The sequence below is a fragment of the Aquila chrysaetos genome, chromosome 25 (genome assembly GCF_900496995.4).
Source record: "Aquila chrysaetos chrysaetos chromosome 25, bAquChr1.4, whole genome shotgun sequence".
NCBI lineage: Eukaryota > Metazoa > Chordata > Aves > Accipitriformes > Accipitridae > Aquila > Aquila chrysaetos.
The window spans coordinates 7,140,976-7,158,416 of record NC_044028.1 but is presented as its reverse complement, the minus strand read 5'-3'; the positions used below and the strand labels follow the sequence as shown (position 1 = coordinate 7,158,416).

At 39.7% G+C, this 17,441-nt stretch overlaps 1 protein-coding gene across 4 annotated transcripts in view; it reads right to left on the bottom strand.

Moving 5' to 3' along the window:
* Positions 1 to 17,441, bottom strand: part of PRKAR1B (protein kinase cAMP-dependent type I regulatory subunit beta) — a 103,495-nt gene that overhangs the window by 28,673 nt on the left and 57,381 nt on the right. For all 4 annotated transcript variants that reach the window (XM_030001629.2, XM_030001632.2, XM_030001631.2 and 1 more), the window contains exons 5-7: positions 15,039 to 15,100; positions 14,237 to 14,283; positions 4,748 to 4,906 (exon numbers count right to left, since the gene is read on the bottom strand). In XM_030001629.2, the coding sequence (XP_029857489.1) occupies positions 4,748 to 4,906; positions 14,237 to 14,283; positions 15,039 to 15,100 (268 nt within the window). The remainder of the gene's footprint in view (positions 1 to 4,747; positions 4,907 to 14,236; positions 14,284 to 15,038; positions 15,101 to 17,441) is intronic.

Here is a 17,441-nt window from a genome sequence, read left to right as displayed (position 1 = left end):
TGTAGCAAGCCCTAGACTTAGCAATACACAGTCTAGGAAAAATGAATGCCCCAGAGATTATAACAGGTCTTGTTGAATAGGACTGTTGCATCTCTTTTCCAACTGCCCCTTCTTCACTGTCCCTGTTTTGTTCCATTTTTTCCTCCCACTCCTCCAGTCTGGTCTCTGTCTTTCTTCCCCTCTGCTCGCCTCTTTTTGCTTTGTCTCTCCTGCTCTCTTCATGTCTTCTTTCTTGCTTCATTTTTTTCAGGTGGAGTTGATTGTGTCCTTCCTAGAAATCCCCACCTTCCGTAAAAAGCCAAACAAATGGCTACTGAAAGGCAAAGCATAGCTCACATTTCAAATAAAAAGAGTTATCCTGGCAGGAGGTGCTGGAATGGCTGCCTGGACTGCTCCAGCCCCATTTAATCCCTGCATAAACCTGATATTGAATGATGCTTTGGGTGTACATTCTTACAGGAGCACGAAAGAAAGAGTCACCGTGCCTACTGGCCATGAAAACAAAATAGGCCGCAAGATCCTGGTGCTAGATTGCACAGATGTCGGACGGATTGCAGGCTTCGGATTTGCTGTATGTTTTGGCCACCACGCAACCTACATTTTATGGCAACATGAAGTCCTGGTGACTTTATTTTATCTGAGTAGAAAAAGGCACTTGTTAAAGAACTTGTTCTCAGGTTCAGAGCTGTGAAAAGATGATAAAACAAAGCCAAAATAGCATAAATAAAATGAGGCATAGCATTAGGAACTGACTAACCTTGATTTGTCATGACTTACATCTCAATATTATAACTCACTTTCTGCTAGCAAAGTCTGCCAAATAGGTAAAAAGTATTGTATCCCATGCAAGTCCACTCTCAGAGCCAGGTATCTTGGACCACGGGAACCAGAGGACAGTTAAATTATCCTGAATCAAGCCTTCTTAAAGAAGAAATTACAAGAAATTAATACTTCAAATTTCCTCAGTCTGGGAACCGAATTGTCTGGGGGATCAATCTGATGTTGGGATACAGACATTTGCTTCTCTGGTATTTGTGGTATTTGCTATATTTAGAATACAAATATTGTACTACCCTGGGATGTTCCCCACTCTGTGATGCTCTTGAATCCCAACTGCAAAGAAGAGAGCAGTTGGGGCTCTGCAACTGAATTACATGAGAATCCTATGGCAAAAAAATTCCTTTGCATCTCTCCCAGAAGAATGTAAGTAAATAAATATAGAATATATACATAAATGTGTGTTTGCTTGTGTGTGCACACACAGAGAACATATACATAAAAAAATATGCAACTCAGCACAGATAGTTTTATGAAAAAAAAGGAACACACAGATGGACAGATAATTTGTGAGTGTACTGAGGGGGGAACATGTTGAAGTGGTTTTTTGTAATCCATCTAGTAGAATGAATTTCACGGTATAATACTTTGTCAAGGACGCAGTGAAAGCCAAGCAATTTCACTGCAAATCCCGATAAAAAGAACTATCCCAACATTTACAATCATCACAGCTGCTAAAACAAACTTGAATGTGACCTTCAAGCCATCAGGGTACCTAAGCTGAAACAATGAAATATAAAGAAATATATCTGTTTTAATAAACGTCCTTTGGGACAGGCTAAATAAATGGATGACAAGTGTAACTAAAAGTGTAAAAGCCAGCAGGAACTTTTTGCATCAGGCTTTGTCCATCCAAAAAAAAGAAAAACCCAAACTCCCAAACCTCCTGAGATGCATTTTATTCATACCATAAACCAGTCAGGATCAATGAGAAGTAAGTGGGGAAAATGGCACTAAGCAGACATAAAAGCGAGAAATTACTAAATGCAAAGCAAAAAAACCAAAACAGAGCCTGCAAGGAAAAATGAGGTAGAGAGTCAAGTGTCTCATGACAGGGCAAAATCTTTTCGGCAAGTGTGGATCTGAAGGCATGATTTGCAAATAAATATTTGCAACTTGAATAAAATTTCAACACTGACTGAGAAAACATGGGGCTGGTCATGGCCAGGAAGGAATGCAGATGAAATAAAAAACTATCTCGGGTTATGGAGAGGCTTTATCTGACTACACAAAAAAACCATATTTTGGGGAGAAAAAGGTCATTGATCCCTTGGACAAAAATATTTGCAAAGAGAAAGTAAAAAAGAAAAACTTGCTCAATCTCAAGTTTTAAAACCATCTTAAATGATATATTTCAAAAGATATCCTAAACATTACTACCTCTTATTTAAAGGCAGAAGCATTTCTACATCCAAAATATCCAGCAACTTTCTAGAAACATAAGGTTAGAGGCTAAATGGCAGGAAGCCGTGTTTCTGGGACTTGAGAGGCAGCTGCTACTACATCTTGAAAGTGAGTACAGCAAAACCAGCCACGTAATGGTGGAGTTAGCTTCAAGTATGAAATGCAGCCACTGAAACATGATGTAATTAATTCTTAGGCTTGAGGAAATGTGCAGAGAGCCACTGTAACCTGCCCTCACACGAATGCACAGACAGGTGTCTCATTTCACCTACAGCAAAGAAATTATGCACGCTGAACCTACAAATAAATGAAAAGATGACAGAATTCACGTAGTCTGGATGTGTAAATTGCATTCACCGTGGACAGCACTTAAAATTGGACATTTTCTATATCTGCAGCAATTAATTCACCATGCTACCTGAAATATTTCCTATCTAAGTATTGGGAATACTACAATTACACTGTCTGGGTATCTAATGTAATGCAACAGACCACCAATTTTTAATGGCTCTAACTGTAAAAAAAACACAAGAAAAGACAGAGGGAGAGAAAACACCTCCGTGTTAAGTTAAAGGTCTCATCAACTGCAGAAGCTGAGCTTGCTAGGTAAGATACAGCGGTCACTGGTTCAGAGAATACGTAAATTAATTTGAAAAGCACTTAGCACTACACTAGAATCAAATAGATGTATATCCGTGATATTCAAGTTGTATGTATGGCTAAAGCTAGCAGTAAAAACACAGTCTTTTCCACTTGGGACTTTAAACCCTTTTAGTAAAATCCTGTCTCTGCATCAAATATTCATCTCCTGAAGGCTGCTATCAGATGGTAATGGACATGTGACCAAACCTGAAAGCTCACAGGGTTGGATGATGTTAGGTACCACTATTTTCATCAACGCTAAAACTGAAATTACCTCTAGGCTATGAGGCCTGTGAATCTGTCCCTTCAATTCTTTTGTAGCAAAGTTACAGGCAGCTGTAAAAAGCTATGCTTAAAAAGCCAAGGAATATGTGGCTTGTCCTGACATCTATTTCCCTCCTACACTCCTTCTCTTTTATACCTTGCACTCTTCCTTGCAGCATGCAGGTTCATCACACCAGTTATCCCAGACACTCCTCCATTGCATCCATGTAGGACATGGGACAAATAAGTTGAGTGTGCCTCTTAAATCTGCTAGGAAATTCTCCTGCTCTATGTTTTAGAAACACCTTGCAGAAAGGTCTCAGTTACTACTGCCTGCTTCCCCACACTGGAAAGCATTCAAAAACTATTCAGCTTGCTTATCCACAAGAGAGAAGACAGTATGCTTCTCATCGTTATTCCTCTATTTTGTGTTGGAGCAATCAGGCTGAATATTTAGGGATAGAGTAAATTTCCATCAGATATACTCTCCTAGATGTCAGTGTGATGTTCGTTTATGCGATACAGAACTCAGCCCATGAAACAGAGCGAAAACCAGCAGTGCTTCATACAGACACCCAACAGCCATCACACAGTATAAATAAAGATCACTCTTGCACTCTGCTGCTTAAGAACTAATCATTTAAGTGTAAAATCTACTCAATTCTTTTGCTAATTTTTCTGTTATCCATGACATCCACTGGAAATATAGATGATCTCAAAATGCACACTCCTTTATTATTCTGAGAGCATAGTGTAATTCCTTCAGATCAGAATAAAACAATGCAGCATTTAGAGACAAGTTCTATTAAGAAAAAACCTTTACATAGAGTTATGTCTGTTAGTTATCAAAAAGAAAGGAATATTTTATGGATAAGGAAGATATGCACACGGACATCGAAAACAAACTCATTAAAAAAAGTTATGACATTGCTAAAGTTAATTATCTGTCGAAGTTTCTATTATAAACTCACCACTCAAGAACCAACAGCAAATCCATAAGCTATCACACACCCCAGGTGCCCAGAAGGTCTGTTGAGCTGTGCTGCAGAGACGAGGGAGTTTGAAAGGAGCAGAACAATGAATCATTAGCAGGGACTCTGCAGCTACCATCCTATGATATGTATGGCTGTGTGCTGGCTAGCGAAGATGGAGGGCACAGTCCAACTGAGACTTTTTTTTTAGCAGAGCTGGATTTACCTTGTATTGCCTGCCTTGAGGAGTACGATACAAGTTCAGACAAAGACTTCATAGGCAAGGGGTAGTGCTGAAAGATGTTTTGAGGTTCACAATAAAGAGAGGATTTGCATAGCTTCGGTGGGTAACGGAGGCCTTCTGAAGTTTTCATTCATGCATAATAGTTCTGCATCATGTTATTCAATTGCATTTCTTACTCAGCATCTTTCTGCTGAATCTTGTCCCCTTTTCCTTCAGTTCACTTAATTTAGTTACTCAATGTTTCTCTCATGTCCTCTTTCTTTTATGTAGAAACACAGACTATGCAGCCTTCTATCATCAGTGTACTCTGAACACAGAAGTGCTGGCACTACAAAAGAAAGTAAAAAATATCAACTCCATAAACAAGCCGTTCTCCATAACTTACCATTAAAATGCGTCTGTAGCTGTCTCTATCGATGCCCCAGAGCTTGAGATCTGTCTTGGCCTTGACGGTGGCGGCCCGGGGTGTTCCATAGATCAATGCCAGTTCCCCGAAGCTGCCTCCTTCTCCGATGCTGGTGACCCACTCCCCGTTGACATAAACCTACCACAGCACAAGACAAAACAAGATGCAAAACCAGTTTGGGGACTTAGTCGCAGTTTTCCTCCTACTGCCAGTTACCTAAAAAGCTATTAGTAATTTCCTTTCTAATCGTCAATGCTGAGGACACAGAAGGAAAACAAGAGCATACAGTTTCCGCAGTTGGTCCCCAAAGAGGGCAACAACCTGCTTTGTGGACAGAATTTCAAGTCGTCTTGCTTCAGTACAATGACTGTATTTACTCTCCGAGTTTTCAACTCCCATGGTTAACTGGCATCGTGTTTTCCCTGTTGTGTTCAAGGCTCAGACAGTCAACAAGCAGAACTGTCACAACTTTGGCTTTTTATTAACACTGTCAAACTTCAAAGGAAGGAGATTTGTTGATATGTGTAATGAGGTTTGCTGAAAAGCACCATGGCCACGAAATGTAAACCAGTCAAAACAGGGAAACATCTTTTGAAAAGGAACATTTTTTTCTTCCCTAAGCCTAGTGCCTCCAACAACCATTTAAATATAACTACAGAGATCTCTTTCTCCCTTAGTGAAGACTACTAAGTGCTTTGGACCTGAGAAGCTATGTGCAGAATTAACCTTTTTCTTTAACATCAGCTCTACAGAACTTATGAAGTAGTATTTGACCCACAGCCGATTTAGATAACATATCCTCTCGAAAGATGGTACGGATCAATACCACTGTCACACTATTTTTCCTGGATGATGTCTAATTTGAGAAGAATTCCTACACTTGAGTGCTATGTTAAACCTTCACTGGAGAAAGGGGGACTCATGCAGGTGCTTTCCGCTGGGCTGCATTTTCCTCACTATTCATGGACAATACAGCTCATGAGACATAATAGTGTATTCAAAGACTGGTATGGATTGTGTATTCTGCAGCTTGCTTGTAGGCTTGCTGTTATAAACCTACACAATAAACCCTTTTCATTCTGTTAATGTGTCTGTGAGTTTAGAGGGTAGGAAAGGCTGTGTGCATTTACCCAGTGCAGAATATATCCCAATCTGTTACAGACTGATAACAGCAGAAATCAACCAGAATGAATTTCATTTGTTTGGAAGCTCTGTGAAGAAAAATAATATGAAGAAAATATGCAGGTATTCTCATCTTAAGCAGAAAACTATGGCAAAGGAAAAGACCATAACCTATTACCAATTACTGAGTAACAGACTAGCAGTTTTTAAAAAACATATGAATTAGAGCTGTGTTCAAGCTGGGCATGAGAAAAGATGGTGACCAAAGTAAATGAACTGCGGTCAAAATTCAACAAAATGTCAGTATTAATTTTACTTCTATCTTCATTTTATGATGAAAAGGCGTATTACAAACTACAGCTGGAATCAATCCCAATTTATCTTCCCAATATTCAATTAAGCTCTGATCCAGCTCCTACTGAGGCCAGTGAAATGCTGGTTCAGTAGGAGATGAATGAGGCCACGGAGCAGTTCAGCTGATCAAGAGACCTCTTGGGTATCAGCTGAAAAGGAGCAATATTAGCATCACTGCTGAACTCCAGGCAATGTTGTGGCTCTTGGTGTTCCTGGAGCATATGAGGATCAAGGGGCTGAAACAAAGGGTAAAAATAATCCCAAACAGGCAGGTGGTAGCAGGCTGCCAAGAAAAAGCTCAAGCCACAAAATCTGTAGCTTCATTTCTTCGCCATGACAGAATGAATGTCACATAGGAGAATATCACACAAGAGAACAACAGCAGCGTTTCCTTTCAAACTTTTACACTCACCGCAGAAAGAAAATCTCACAGAACACTGAATCTACTTTTGATTCTCCTCATGATGAAAAAAATGAAGGCAAAAAAAGTAGTTTTAAAAAGCCAGGCAAACCCAAGCACTTTCTGGTGAAACAAGCAGGTAATACTGTGGCTTGTGGATCTTTTTTTTTGAGACAAGCAGGAGAAATGGATGAGTAAAATTAGGATTCTGAAAGGCTTGTGACATAATGGGAATGTATGAAAAATTTTAAACTCAATTAATCCATTGCAAAATTGTCCAGATGCATATTTGAATGTAGGGATATCCCCTTACTGTGGGGATTTCACCGGATGGATCCAGGGTTTGCTACAGTACAGCCATCCATGTCCTCAGCAAAAAGTCTCAGGGATGATGGGTAAAATCTAATAATTCCAATGAGTTTTGGACCACATCCTGAACATCAACTGACATTGCATCCTTGACTCTTTTTCAGCACACCAAAAATACACATGCTTCTATATGCTCTTCTGTTCAAAAGCACAGGTTTTGTTATTGCAGAAGGGTCTGAATTATAAGCAGGAATTAAACTCATTCCAACATGTATTTTTTTAAGCAATATGGTGACATTTCCTGTTAAAGCAGTATGCATGATATGACTGCAGCCCAGAGAGGGGAATTATGCTGGTAAAACTCAAGTTAGAGCAAGTGAAGGATGGACATTTACTGTTGCACAGTTGTTATAAAGAGAGGCTACTACTAAACTGCTCTAAGACTTCTTTAATTTTGCCATCTTACTTACTTGACAAGACTCCCCAAAACGTGTTTGACATCTTGCCTGTAAACAGTTCATGCAAATGGCCATTCCTCCACCCCCCACCACCAGGTTTAAAGTACTCTGAGGTGAAACCAAATCACTGATCTGACAGTCTTTGGGCCCAGCATTCACTCCCCCGATAAAAATGCCATTTCCAATATCAATCTCCAAAGGAGAAACCAGCTTGAGAATAACTGTTGTTTTCTAGGAGGAAAACCATTGTACTACATTTTCTGCAAAGGCCTAAGTCAACAATCAACTTTTGTCTTCATGACGAAGTTCAAGTGCATTGGTGGCACATTACAAAGCCATTCTGCCCTTTAACAAAGAGTTCAGCTCCACTATGAATCCCTTTAAAATAGGTTTTATAAAAAGAAGTAGAAAGGAAAGTAGCTCTGTTTGTAAGGTGTGGGAAGTAAAGCTATTTTAGGCTCAGAACAGCTTATGAAAGCCAATGTTATATGGCAGCAGCTCAGATGATCTCCTTTATCCAAAAAAATGCTGGGCTGAGGTTTTGGCTCGGGCAGTTTTAGGCATTTGTGAACTCTCACCAAAGCGGCGAGTACATAAGTGAATTACTCCTAATTGTTACTTGACCTGCTGATCACAGCACTGTAATAGCTGGAACCTTCTTCTTTCATGCAGCTGAAGAGGAATGTAGAACTGCAGGTGCCCAAATATGACCAAGCCATCAGGACCATCTACCTTCCACAGATCAAAAGTACTTTAGATTTCTATCGTTTTCCATCATGTAGTATGAGCATTGCAATTTTTGTGGGCTTGAAAATCACACAACTTCATTCATTTCATTATTTTTTTAGGAGGCAAATGGGAAAAATCTCCTGTGAACATCAGCAGCTCCTTTCTTCATGGGCTGCAATATACATAGGCGCTAACTGCGAGAGAAAATGCAATGAGTCACACACTGCTCAATGCAATAGGAATGCATCTTGGCCTCATTCATCTTCACGTTGTCTAAAGAAGCAGCAAGTAACCTCACCACAAGCAGTAATATAGCCATTTTACTTTGAAGGCAGGATATGAACATCTATCTCTGAGCTTCATTGGAGTGAATTTACCTGTACTTTAATTTTGTATTGCTGATTTCAAGTTAACTCTTAGCATTTTTTTTTGCTGCCACTTTGTGATCTATGTGGACAATCTCATTTGTTCCAGGCATTGCAACTTTTAGATGTTAAATCCCCTCACTCAGATCTGTTTGTAATAATTTGTGCTTTGTGTCTTTTCAAGCCTTAATATTTGTTATCCAAAAATGAAGATGAGGTTTATTTATTCTTGGAAAAATAAACAAGCCTTAGATATGAAGGGTATTTATATGTGGGTAGTTTTCTCAAATAAAGCCAGTGCTTTATTTGTAGTATGAATTTGCTTTTCTTAAATATAAATATACGAACTTGGAGCGTGCCTTGAGAATCCTTAAAAATTCAAGCTGAACAACTCCAAACTTTAAAATGTTCTGTTTCAAATTTCAAAAAGCATCCTTCTGAAATTAGAAAGATCATTAATAATGGAAGAATTCAAACCAAAAGCAATCTATGGAATCTAACCATAAAATGTAACTAGTTTTAAAATCCAACAGTATTCTCACATAAACCACCATGTAATTTTCATCTTTGTATATACAAATTAGACAGTTTCTGTATACAAATAAGGGCTGCAAGAAGATTTGACCTACAATTAGAAGATAATCTTATCTATTGTCCACAATATTCATGTATAGCTCCACATATACATTTATACAGTAAATACAGAACCTATTTAAGAAAAAATACTGAGAAGTTTTCGTTTTGATTTTCACCATACTGTAGTTTGGCTGCTGTTGTTTTACAAGAATAAAAACCGAGAATGACTGTAGAGAAAGTTGCTATGACATTAAATAGAATAGGAAGTTGTTCAGTCTAAAAAAAAATACATCTGCTTTAAAAGGGTAGTTGATGGTGCTTTTTAAAGTAAAAAATGTGAGGTTATAAGATTAAAATAATAAACAGGAAGTCATTTTTATATTTAGAAATATGGATTAGAGATTTTTGCAAGACACATACTTTAGCAGGTACTTTCAACATTTTTACTGGAAACTATAATTTAAGCTCTGCCAGCTACTTTTTGGCATACGTTCACATTTGTCGGAGCAGAAAAGCTTCCGGTAGACAATTGACCTCGAAGACTTCAAACCTCATGCCATCATCTACCTTGTATAAACTTTATCCATCTGCAGGGCCAGGTCATGAGTTAACAGTTCTCATCAACCCTGAAGTGCTAAGGAGGAAGACTGTGACTGGTAACGCTATAATGTCCCTTCCCATCCAATGCTAGCTTTGGTCAAAGTATACCTGGTTTGTAGCATACAGTATATGAAAGGAAAACCCCAGTTTCTCCAAGACCTACCTCTTCCTGATTTCTAAACCCCCTTCTTTTACATATGAAAATTTGTGCCCTCCTCCCTTGCCCCATAGTCCATGTGGACTGTGCTTGCCAATGGAAGGGTATTGAGTCTTCTTTGGCTGTCCATAGTAATACCAAGAAGGAAATGTAGAGATACTTTATTCTGTGCTAACAAGGCTTGTTTATACCCTAAGAAAGTGTAAGAGTTGAGGATAAAGTGTTATTATATTTAAAAATATTTTATTGTACTTCTAATTTGACTCAGATTATTTTTAGGGGAAAATATTAGAATGCTTTTACTTACTCTCTGGGGTGCCTATGCCAAAACTCTAACAGTAAATTACTTTTCAATGTTGCAGCTCTTTAAACTCAAAACACCACACACTGATTTTGTTATTCTGGCTTTGTTGGTGGTTTCTGTTTGGTTTTGGTTTCTTGGTTGATAGATTTTTTTTTTTTTTTCAGTTTTGCAATGACTTTCTTCCGGAGGATGGGAATTGTATAACGGCTATTGCAACCTCCTTTATGTGTATCTTTGCATGTGTATGCAAAACCTCGGTGCTTATCAGTCATGATGTTTTCAGAGTAAATTGCTCCTTGAATCCACCAGTCCTGGTACACCTGCCACTTCTGTGCAGATCAGGGAAATGATGAAGGCAGATAGCCTGGCCAGGCGTTAAAAGCCTCCATGCATAGGCCAACACCAGCTGAACTAGGCAGAAAATGGCTTGAGGCTTTAAGTCTCGGGGTCAATTGCCTACTCTCCAAGTTGCTTTTTTTCTTGGAGAAGGGTGGAAGCATGCCAAAAAATATCTGGCAAGGCTTAAATGAACTGCAGCTCGCTTACGAGCGGTCTGGATTTTCTTCAGACAATAAGGATTTTAGCACTGCTGCCCAGAAAGTAGAAGAACTCTTTTCTGGGGAGCTCTATATACTGTGTGATAGTGCACACCCAGGGGGTCTGGGAGCTGCTGCCTTATACAGGACCAAGATACTCTGAACTAACTGCCCTGGTACAGACTTTACTCTGTGGGGGGAAAATGGGTTCACCTCCCAGCAGCTTCCCCGAAAAGGCAGTTAAGGTAGGTAACTTCTGTAGCTACCAGGGTGTAGTTGCAACTTGCTCCTGGATGAGCGAACGTTTCTTGTGCCTTCTACAGTATCTTGCAAAGGAATTCAGTGTGTGTTTTGGCTGAAGATATGGGAAAAGCTTAGGAAGGAGAGAGTATCCAGCTGAGGAGATGGTAAGGTGCAGCTGGATGAAGGAAGGGGGATGCTGAAGTGGGACAGCATGAGAGCTGGTCACAGAAGAGTTCTGCAAGACTTAGAGGGTCAGGAGCTTTGGCTGTCCCTGAAATAAGCTCAGTCCAAATGACATCTCTTAAGTCTTGTTAGGATGTATTTGTCCTACAGGTCATGTCAGAAAACTGTCCCTACGTGTGTCTGAGAAGTGTCAGGATGACATTATTGTGGATCTGTCCATTTTGATCAGTCAGAGCAGCTATAGGCTGATTTTGGCAATTAGGGGAGTAGGGATTGAGAATGCTCATGAAATCAAAGTTGCAATCTACTCAAAGAAACGCAGTTATTTAAGTCATTCCTTAGAAAATCTGCTGTTGCAAGTCTCAAAGACAAGGCAGGAAAAATGTATATCCTATATCATACATAACTGATAGGAAGACTGCAAACTACTTGGAATACAAAGAAAACTTCTGCCTTCAACTCTAATAGCGTAAAACAAAACTGTGCACTATGCTCTTTGCTTACCAAAACAGCAAGTCCCACTGAAGTCAACAGAATTGCTCATGTGCTCAAAGGAGGACTGGTGCTTAGTTTGTCAAATCAAGGGTCTGGGATAAAATTTTCAAAAGCATCTATACGGCTTAAAAGCCTACGTGTAATTGCAATGAAGTGCCACTGAGGCCATTTAGTCACTGTGGCAGTGCCGTGGTTTAAGCCCAGCCAGCAACTAGGCACTCCACAGCCACTTGCTCAGTCCTCCCCACTCCCAGTGGGATGGGGAGGAGAATAGAAAAAAACCCGTAAAACTCATGGGTTGAGATAAGAACAATTTAATAACTAAAGTAAAATAACATGTAATACTAACAATAATAATAATAAGTATAATAATAATGAAAAGGAATATAATAAAATTAAATTAAATTTAAAAAACAACACCACAAACAAACAAGAAAAGGCAGGTGAAGCACAATGCAACTGCTCACCACCTGCTGACTGATGTCTGAGCAGTGATCCGCCCCTCACAGCCAACTCCCCCAGTTTATATACTGAGCATGACATTCTATGGTATGGAATATCCCTTTGGCTAGTTCAGGTCAGCTTTCCTGGCTATGCTCCCTCCCAGCTTCTTGCACACCTGCTTGCTGGCAGAGCATGGGAAACTGAAAAATCCTTGACTTCGGATAAGTGCTACTTAGCAACAACTAAAACATCAGTGTGTTATCGACATTATTCTCACACAAAATCCAAAACACACTGTACCAGCTACTAAGAAGAAAATTAACTCTATCCCAGCCGAAATCAGGACAGGCAGTTTTTCAAATTTTACCCCAAATCCTATCTCAGAAGCCTCACAGGTCCCTGAGTTGCTCTGGGAAATATAAGATTGTTCTGCAAAAGACTTTCATAAACTCAAGAAACCATTAATGAAAAATGATCTGGACACATGTCTCTTCTTGGGCCATTTGTGGTCAAGATTATTTATGAAAGGATTTCAACTTTCCATAAAAGCACAGAGAACGTCGGATACACAACTAACATGATGTAGTAAAGGTGTTTCTGTGTAGATGCCAGGATATACCTGGGAAGGGAACTACGATGCCATCTTACCCAACAGAGAATACAGCAACTGGTGCTCTAAACAAGTCCTTCTCAACATTTGCAGAGCCACAGCCACCTTGGAGATTGATGGCAAAGAAAATGCACAAACCACCTCATGCAATGGTTTTACAAGCAGACACAAAGCTGGCTAGGCCCTGGACTTTTATTTTCCCCATTTTGTCACTGCTTTGTAAGACAATATGTGGACATGGAAGATTATCTTTTTTGCAATTAATTGCAAGGGTTTTGCAGACTGTTTTCTGATATCATTTGGTCCCCACTATCCTTGAGCCAACTCTGAAGAAAGCTTTCCTAAAGGTTTTGAGCAAGGACAAATTATTTTTAAAGAGGATTAATCTATAACTTCAGTATGTGCATTTGCGTATGTTTGTGGGTCTGATTCAAAGCCAGTGAACTCATTAAGCTCAGTATCGGGCCCTAACCAATTATTTTAAAACTAAATTTTAGCGCTGTTCTATAAATATTGCTCTTTTATTTTCTGGCCCTGTGGATGTGGCAATGTTTGCTATTGAGAGGTATGCCTGATAGGAACAGTGAGTCAGACGGATTTCCTGAGGAGCAACTTCCAGTGGCAGAGGCAGCATGTGAGGTTTCTCAGTTCCCAACAATACCAATTAGATGGTCTCCTGACACAAACAGACTGCTAAAAAAAATAACTTTCACTAAAATAACTGTATGCCTCCTGCCCAGATTTAAAATAAATCACTTTCTCCTTTAAATATGCCAAACAAAACTCATCTGGGCATCTGAAGAGCAACGTTGCTAATGAGCAAGCCTGTCCTATTTGACAACTGTGGATACGTAAGGTGTGTGTAGAAAATTCAGTCAAATGAGGAACTTGTAGCAAAAATGCAAAAGGGTCAGTTTCATATGGGATAAAAATGATAAGAGGTGAATAGATTATGATTTGAAACACAGGTTCAGAAAGAAGCTTCTTTTCAAAGACTTGATTAAACCACTGCATACTCCTGTAAACATTTTGTGGTCTAACAGATCACTTTACACTTATAATAATCCTTGCTTTATTAATATGCTGCATTGTTCATATATTTGGACCTAATTTTAAAAGCAAATTAAGGTTTCTAAGATGAAACTCGCTGCCTGAGGCTGTATCTCAATTTGGGGAGAAAAAAACCCAACACATGAGCTAAGATAACTGATTAAAGAAAATATTTTCCTTATGGTTGATCTGAACCCTCAGGTGCATTCCAGCACGGTGGCCTGCTCTGCCAAAGACTGCACACCTCCAGGTGTGGTTAGGGTTCTGAAGATAATGTCATTTGCTTGGTTTTGATACCATATTTTCCTGCTTGGAATGGACAAATAAGCTAGGATGTAAAACATGCCAATTATAAAATTATGCACAAATGACTTAACACAACAAAAGCAAAGTAATGAGACCAATCCTGTGAAATCTATTTCAAGAAGAAAGGAGACAGAACCACAGCACTGGCTGGATCAAGCTGTGTGCCAGAGCATACAATTTTATTACGTAGCTTCAGAATAAATATTATACTGTAAGAGTGTACTTACATCCACCTCGCCTTGGTCGATCACATAGAAGTTGTCTCCTTCATCACCTGGAAGCAAAATACAAAAGGTGATTGTTTCCTGAAGGTCTGCTAAACTATTCAATAATTTCCTGTCTCTATATTTAATCCTGTACATATTTGCACAGGTTTGTACACCAGATTACTTACAGAGAGATTCATTTTCTGAAACAACCTTGCCTATTTGCCTTCATAAATCAAAATATCACTATGATTTCTTCCTATTAATATCTTTCAATTGCATTAATTTATCTCTTCTGATTGATTCAACACTTCATTCAGTGTAAACACACCAGAGGCTTTAATATAGCCTGAGGGTCATGAAGTCCTCCACAACATGCTGCAGGCACGCAGGTAAGTTGCCAGGTGCGATAACTATGATACAGCACAATGAGGTGTTGAATATTCCCAACAACCATAAAAATATTTTCCATTTCTAATTACTCTCAGCTAGCCCGTGCCACCCTTATGCATTCTGAGCTGTGGTTTACTTCCTGACTATCTTCAGTTAAGGAATGAACATTTTAATTTGAAGTGCTATTTATCTACATTTAACTGCAGCACTTTGAAACCCTGGAGATCTACCGGTGTGGTTTTGTAAGAGACCTCTGCACATGTAGCAAAAGACCTGCATCCATGAACTTATGATATAGCTACACACTTAGATGCTTTCGGAATGTGGTTATTCTTCCCGTTAAGCAAAGAGGGTGAAATCTCAAACGGAGAGATGCGAATTGTACAATCTTAGCAAACATACAAGGGAAAAAAATGAGAAGAATAATTACCCTGTTGTATGACTGTTTCTCCTGCGATGTGTGTGACAGGGAACATGGCATCAAATATGTCACTGGAAAAAAAAAAAACATTTATTGATGAATCAGACCTATTTCTTATCTAGTCAGTAGACCTACCTTCACTGTTTCATTTAGCTTTCATTAACAGATTTTGCAGAAAAAGAAAAGGAAAATGGTAGTTGTAACTGGAAAATGAGCCCCTGCTTGGCAAGAAATCAAAATAACTAGTTAGGCACAAGCTGTGGTTTAAAACTAAGTGAGACTGCAATTCAGTGCATGTTATTTTGAAAAAAACTCCTGAATTATATGCATATAGGCCCCTTCTTACAGCACTGCACAAACTAGCCAGCCTGCGTATTTTATTGCCTAAGCAGACATATTTCAGATTTTCAGCTGCGATCAGTATGTGTCACAGCAGTAATTGCTAGATGCCTAAACGGGAGCTCTCCTCTTCTGAACATCTGGCCTCGCATTTACAAGCAAAACCTGTTCCACAATACAGAGCACATTTGGAAAGGTAGATGGCTCTAAATTAATGTAGCATAAGACCTGGCAAAAGATTGCATTCACGGTACAGAAGAGGCCAAACTCTGAAAATCTTAGCGAGTTACTCGTGAGAAGGGAATTCGACCAATGCTACAGAAACACCAAAGCTGCAGAAGAGCCTTGTGCTCATTAATCATCGCTGAATTACACACCTTACTGTGGTCTCCAGCATACTGTCACATATCCTTAAAAGGCCAGGCAGAGCAGTAAGGACGGGAATGCACCCTGCACCAACACTTTGGGCAACTTGCCCAAATCCAGTCCTTTGTTTATTGAGGGAAACAGCAGGCTCTGTGGAGCCAGGGCTTCCTTTCCCCACATCAGATTTTGGGGAGCTTATTTTGAGAAGCATGAACCACACAGAGACGGGCACTCCCCACCTCTCTTCCCCTTCCTATGTATCAGTCTCAAGGGCTAAAGGAAATAGCTCCCCGACACAAACAAAAGGCAGCAAGGAGGAATTGTTAACTAGTCTCTTCCCTGGTCTGGTCTAGGAATGGTCCATCCAGGGACCACCGATGACAGCGGCGAGATGAAACGCTTCAGCCTGGAATGGAGCAAAGTCCTCACAATCCTAACAGAGTGCGAGCAGTGAAGAAACCTAAAATTTTCATCAAAATAGCCAGAAGATCAGCAAAAAACCCCATGCTACATTTCAATGCCTTATATGGCAAATGCATATTGTAAAATCCCATTATTAGCTTATTTCCTGTTCAACTGTTCCAGAATTTATTCAGGCTCAGTTCTAGGAAATGTTTCACTCCTAAGTTCAAATTGGTCATGTCTTTCCTCTTCAGCAGCCAGAATGTTTTTGCTCAGTATTGCAGCTCTGCGTCAGCACCACTTGTAGGAGAACTGGGAGATTTCAAACCAGGCACCTCCCGCTGCTCCACTGTACCTGCAAGGGATGCTTACCCCATGACCTATAATAAAATGATATAATTTATGCCTATTGTTTCATCAGGCCAAGCCTGTGCTATTTCTACTCACATTCAGGAAATACCTCCACCACCGATAAAAAGCCTGCTCAGAGGCTCTAAGGAGAAACCTCTTTCTCACCTCATTCTGAGCACCAATGTAAAGACCTATAATAAATTATTCTGAAAAGTATATGGACTGTATTCTTAAATCCACTAAACTCATTTTTAATGATCTTAAATGGGTTCAGCATTTCTCCACTTCAAGGGACTCCTCTGTTGGCAGAAAGCATCTGGCTGGTGCAGGCTGTGGAGCTGGTCCCTGTGCCAACCCTCGGTGCCCTCCACCTAAAAGAAATGGCAGCGGAGGTTCAGATGAGATGGGGGAAACTACCGCGATGGTAGGTGCCGAATGGGAACAGCCACCGAGGGACCTTATGTCGATGAGGCAAGTCAAGCTGTTCTTCACAGTAGCTCTGGGACCTGGAAATCCAGTATGACAGAGGCTCGTTTGCCTCCCTGTGGCTTTCCCTTGGCTGTGCCTGGGCACTTCACTGAGCTTTAAGAAGAGTCCTGCAGCCTGCAGAAGATTTACTGGAGGAAAAGGCACTCTGCGTGGCAGAGAGAGAAGAAAGTCTTCAATGTGATACATCCAAAAATAGGCACAACACCGTGAATATCAACAACCAAACCAAAATGTGACTATTTGAACAAACTTGGAAACTTTTTAAATATAGAAATACAAAGGAAATAACTACCTCCAGTTTCACCGTTTCATCTTTGGTTTAAGGCTGTATTTTATTTATAACTTAACAACTGACTGTATAAACAGTGCCCAATAAATTACGTATAGCACTGCACCCTTCTCCAAAAGGTTCCACATTTCATTTCTACAACACCTTTTAGTTTTATCAAAAAAATCCTTTTGAAA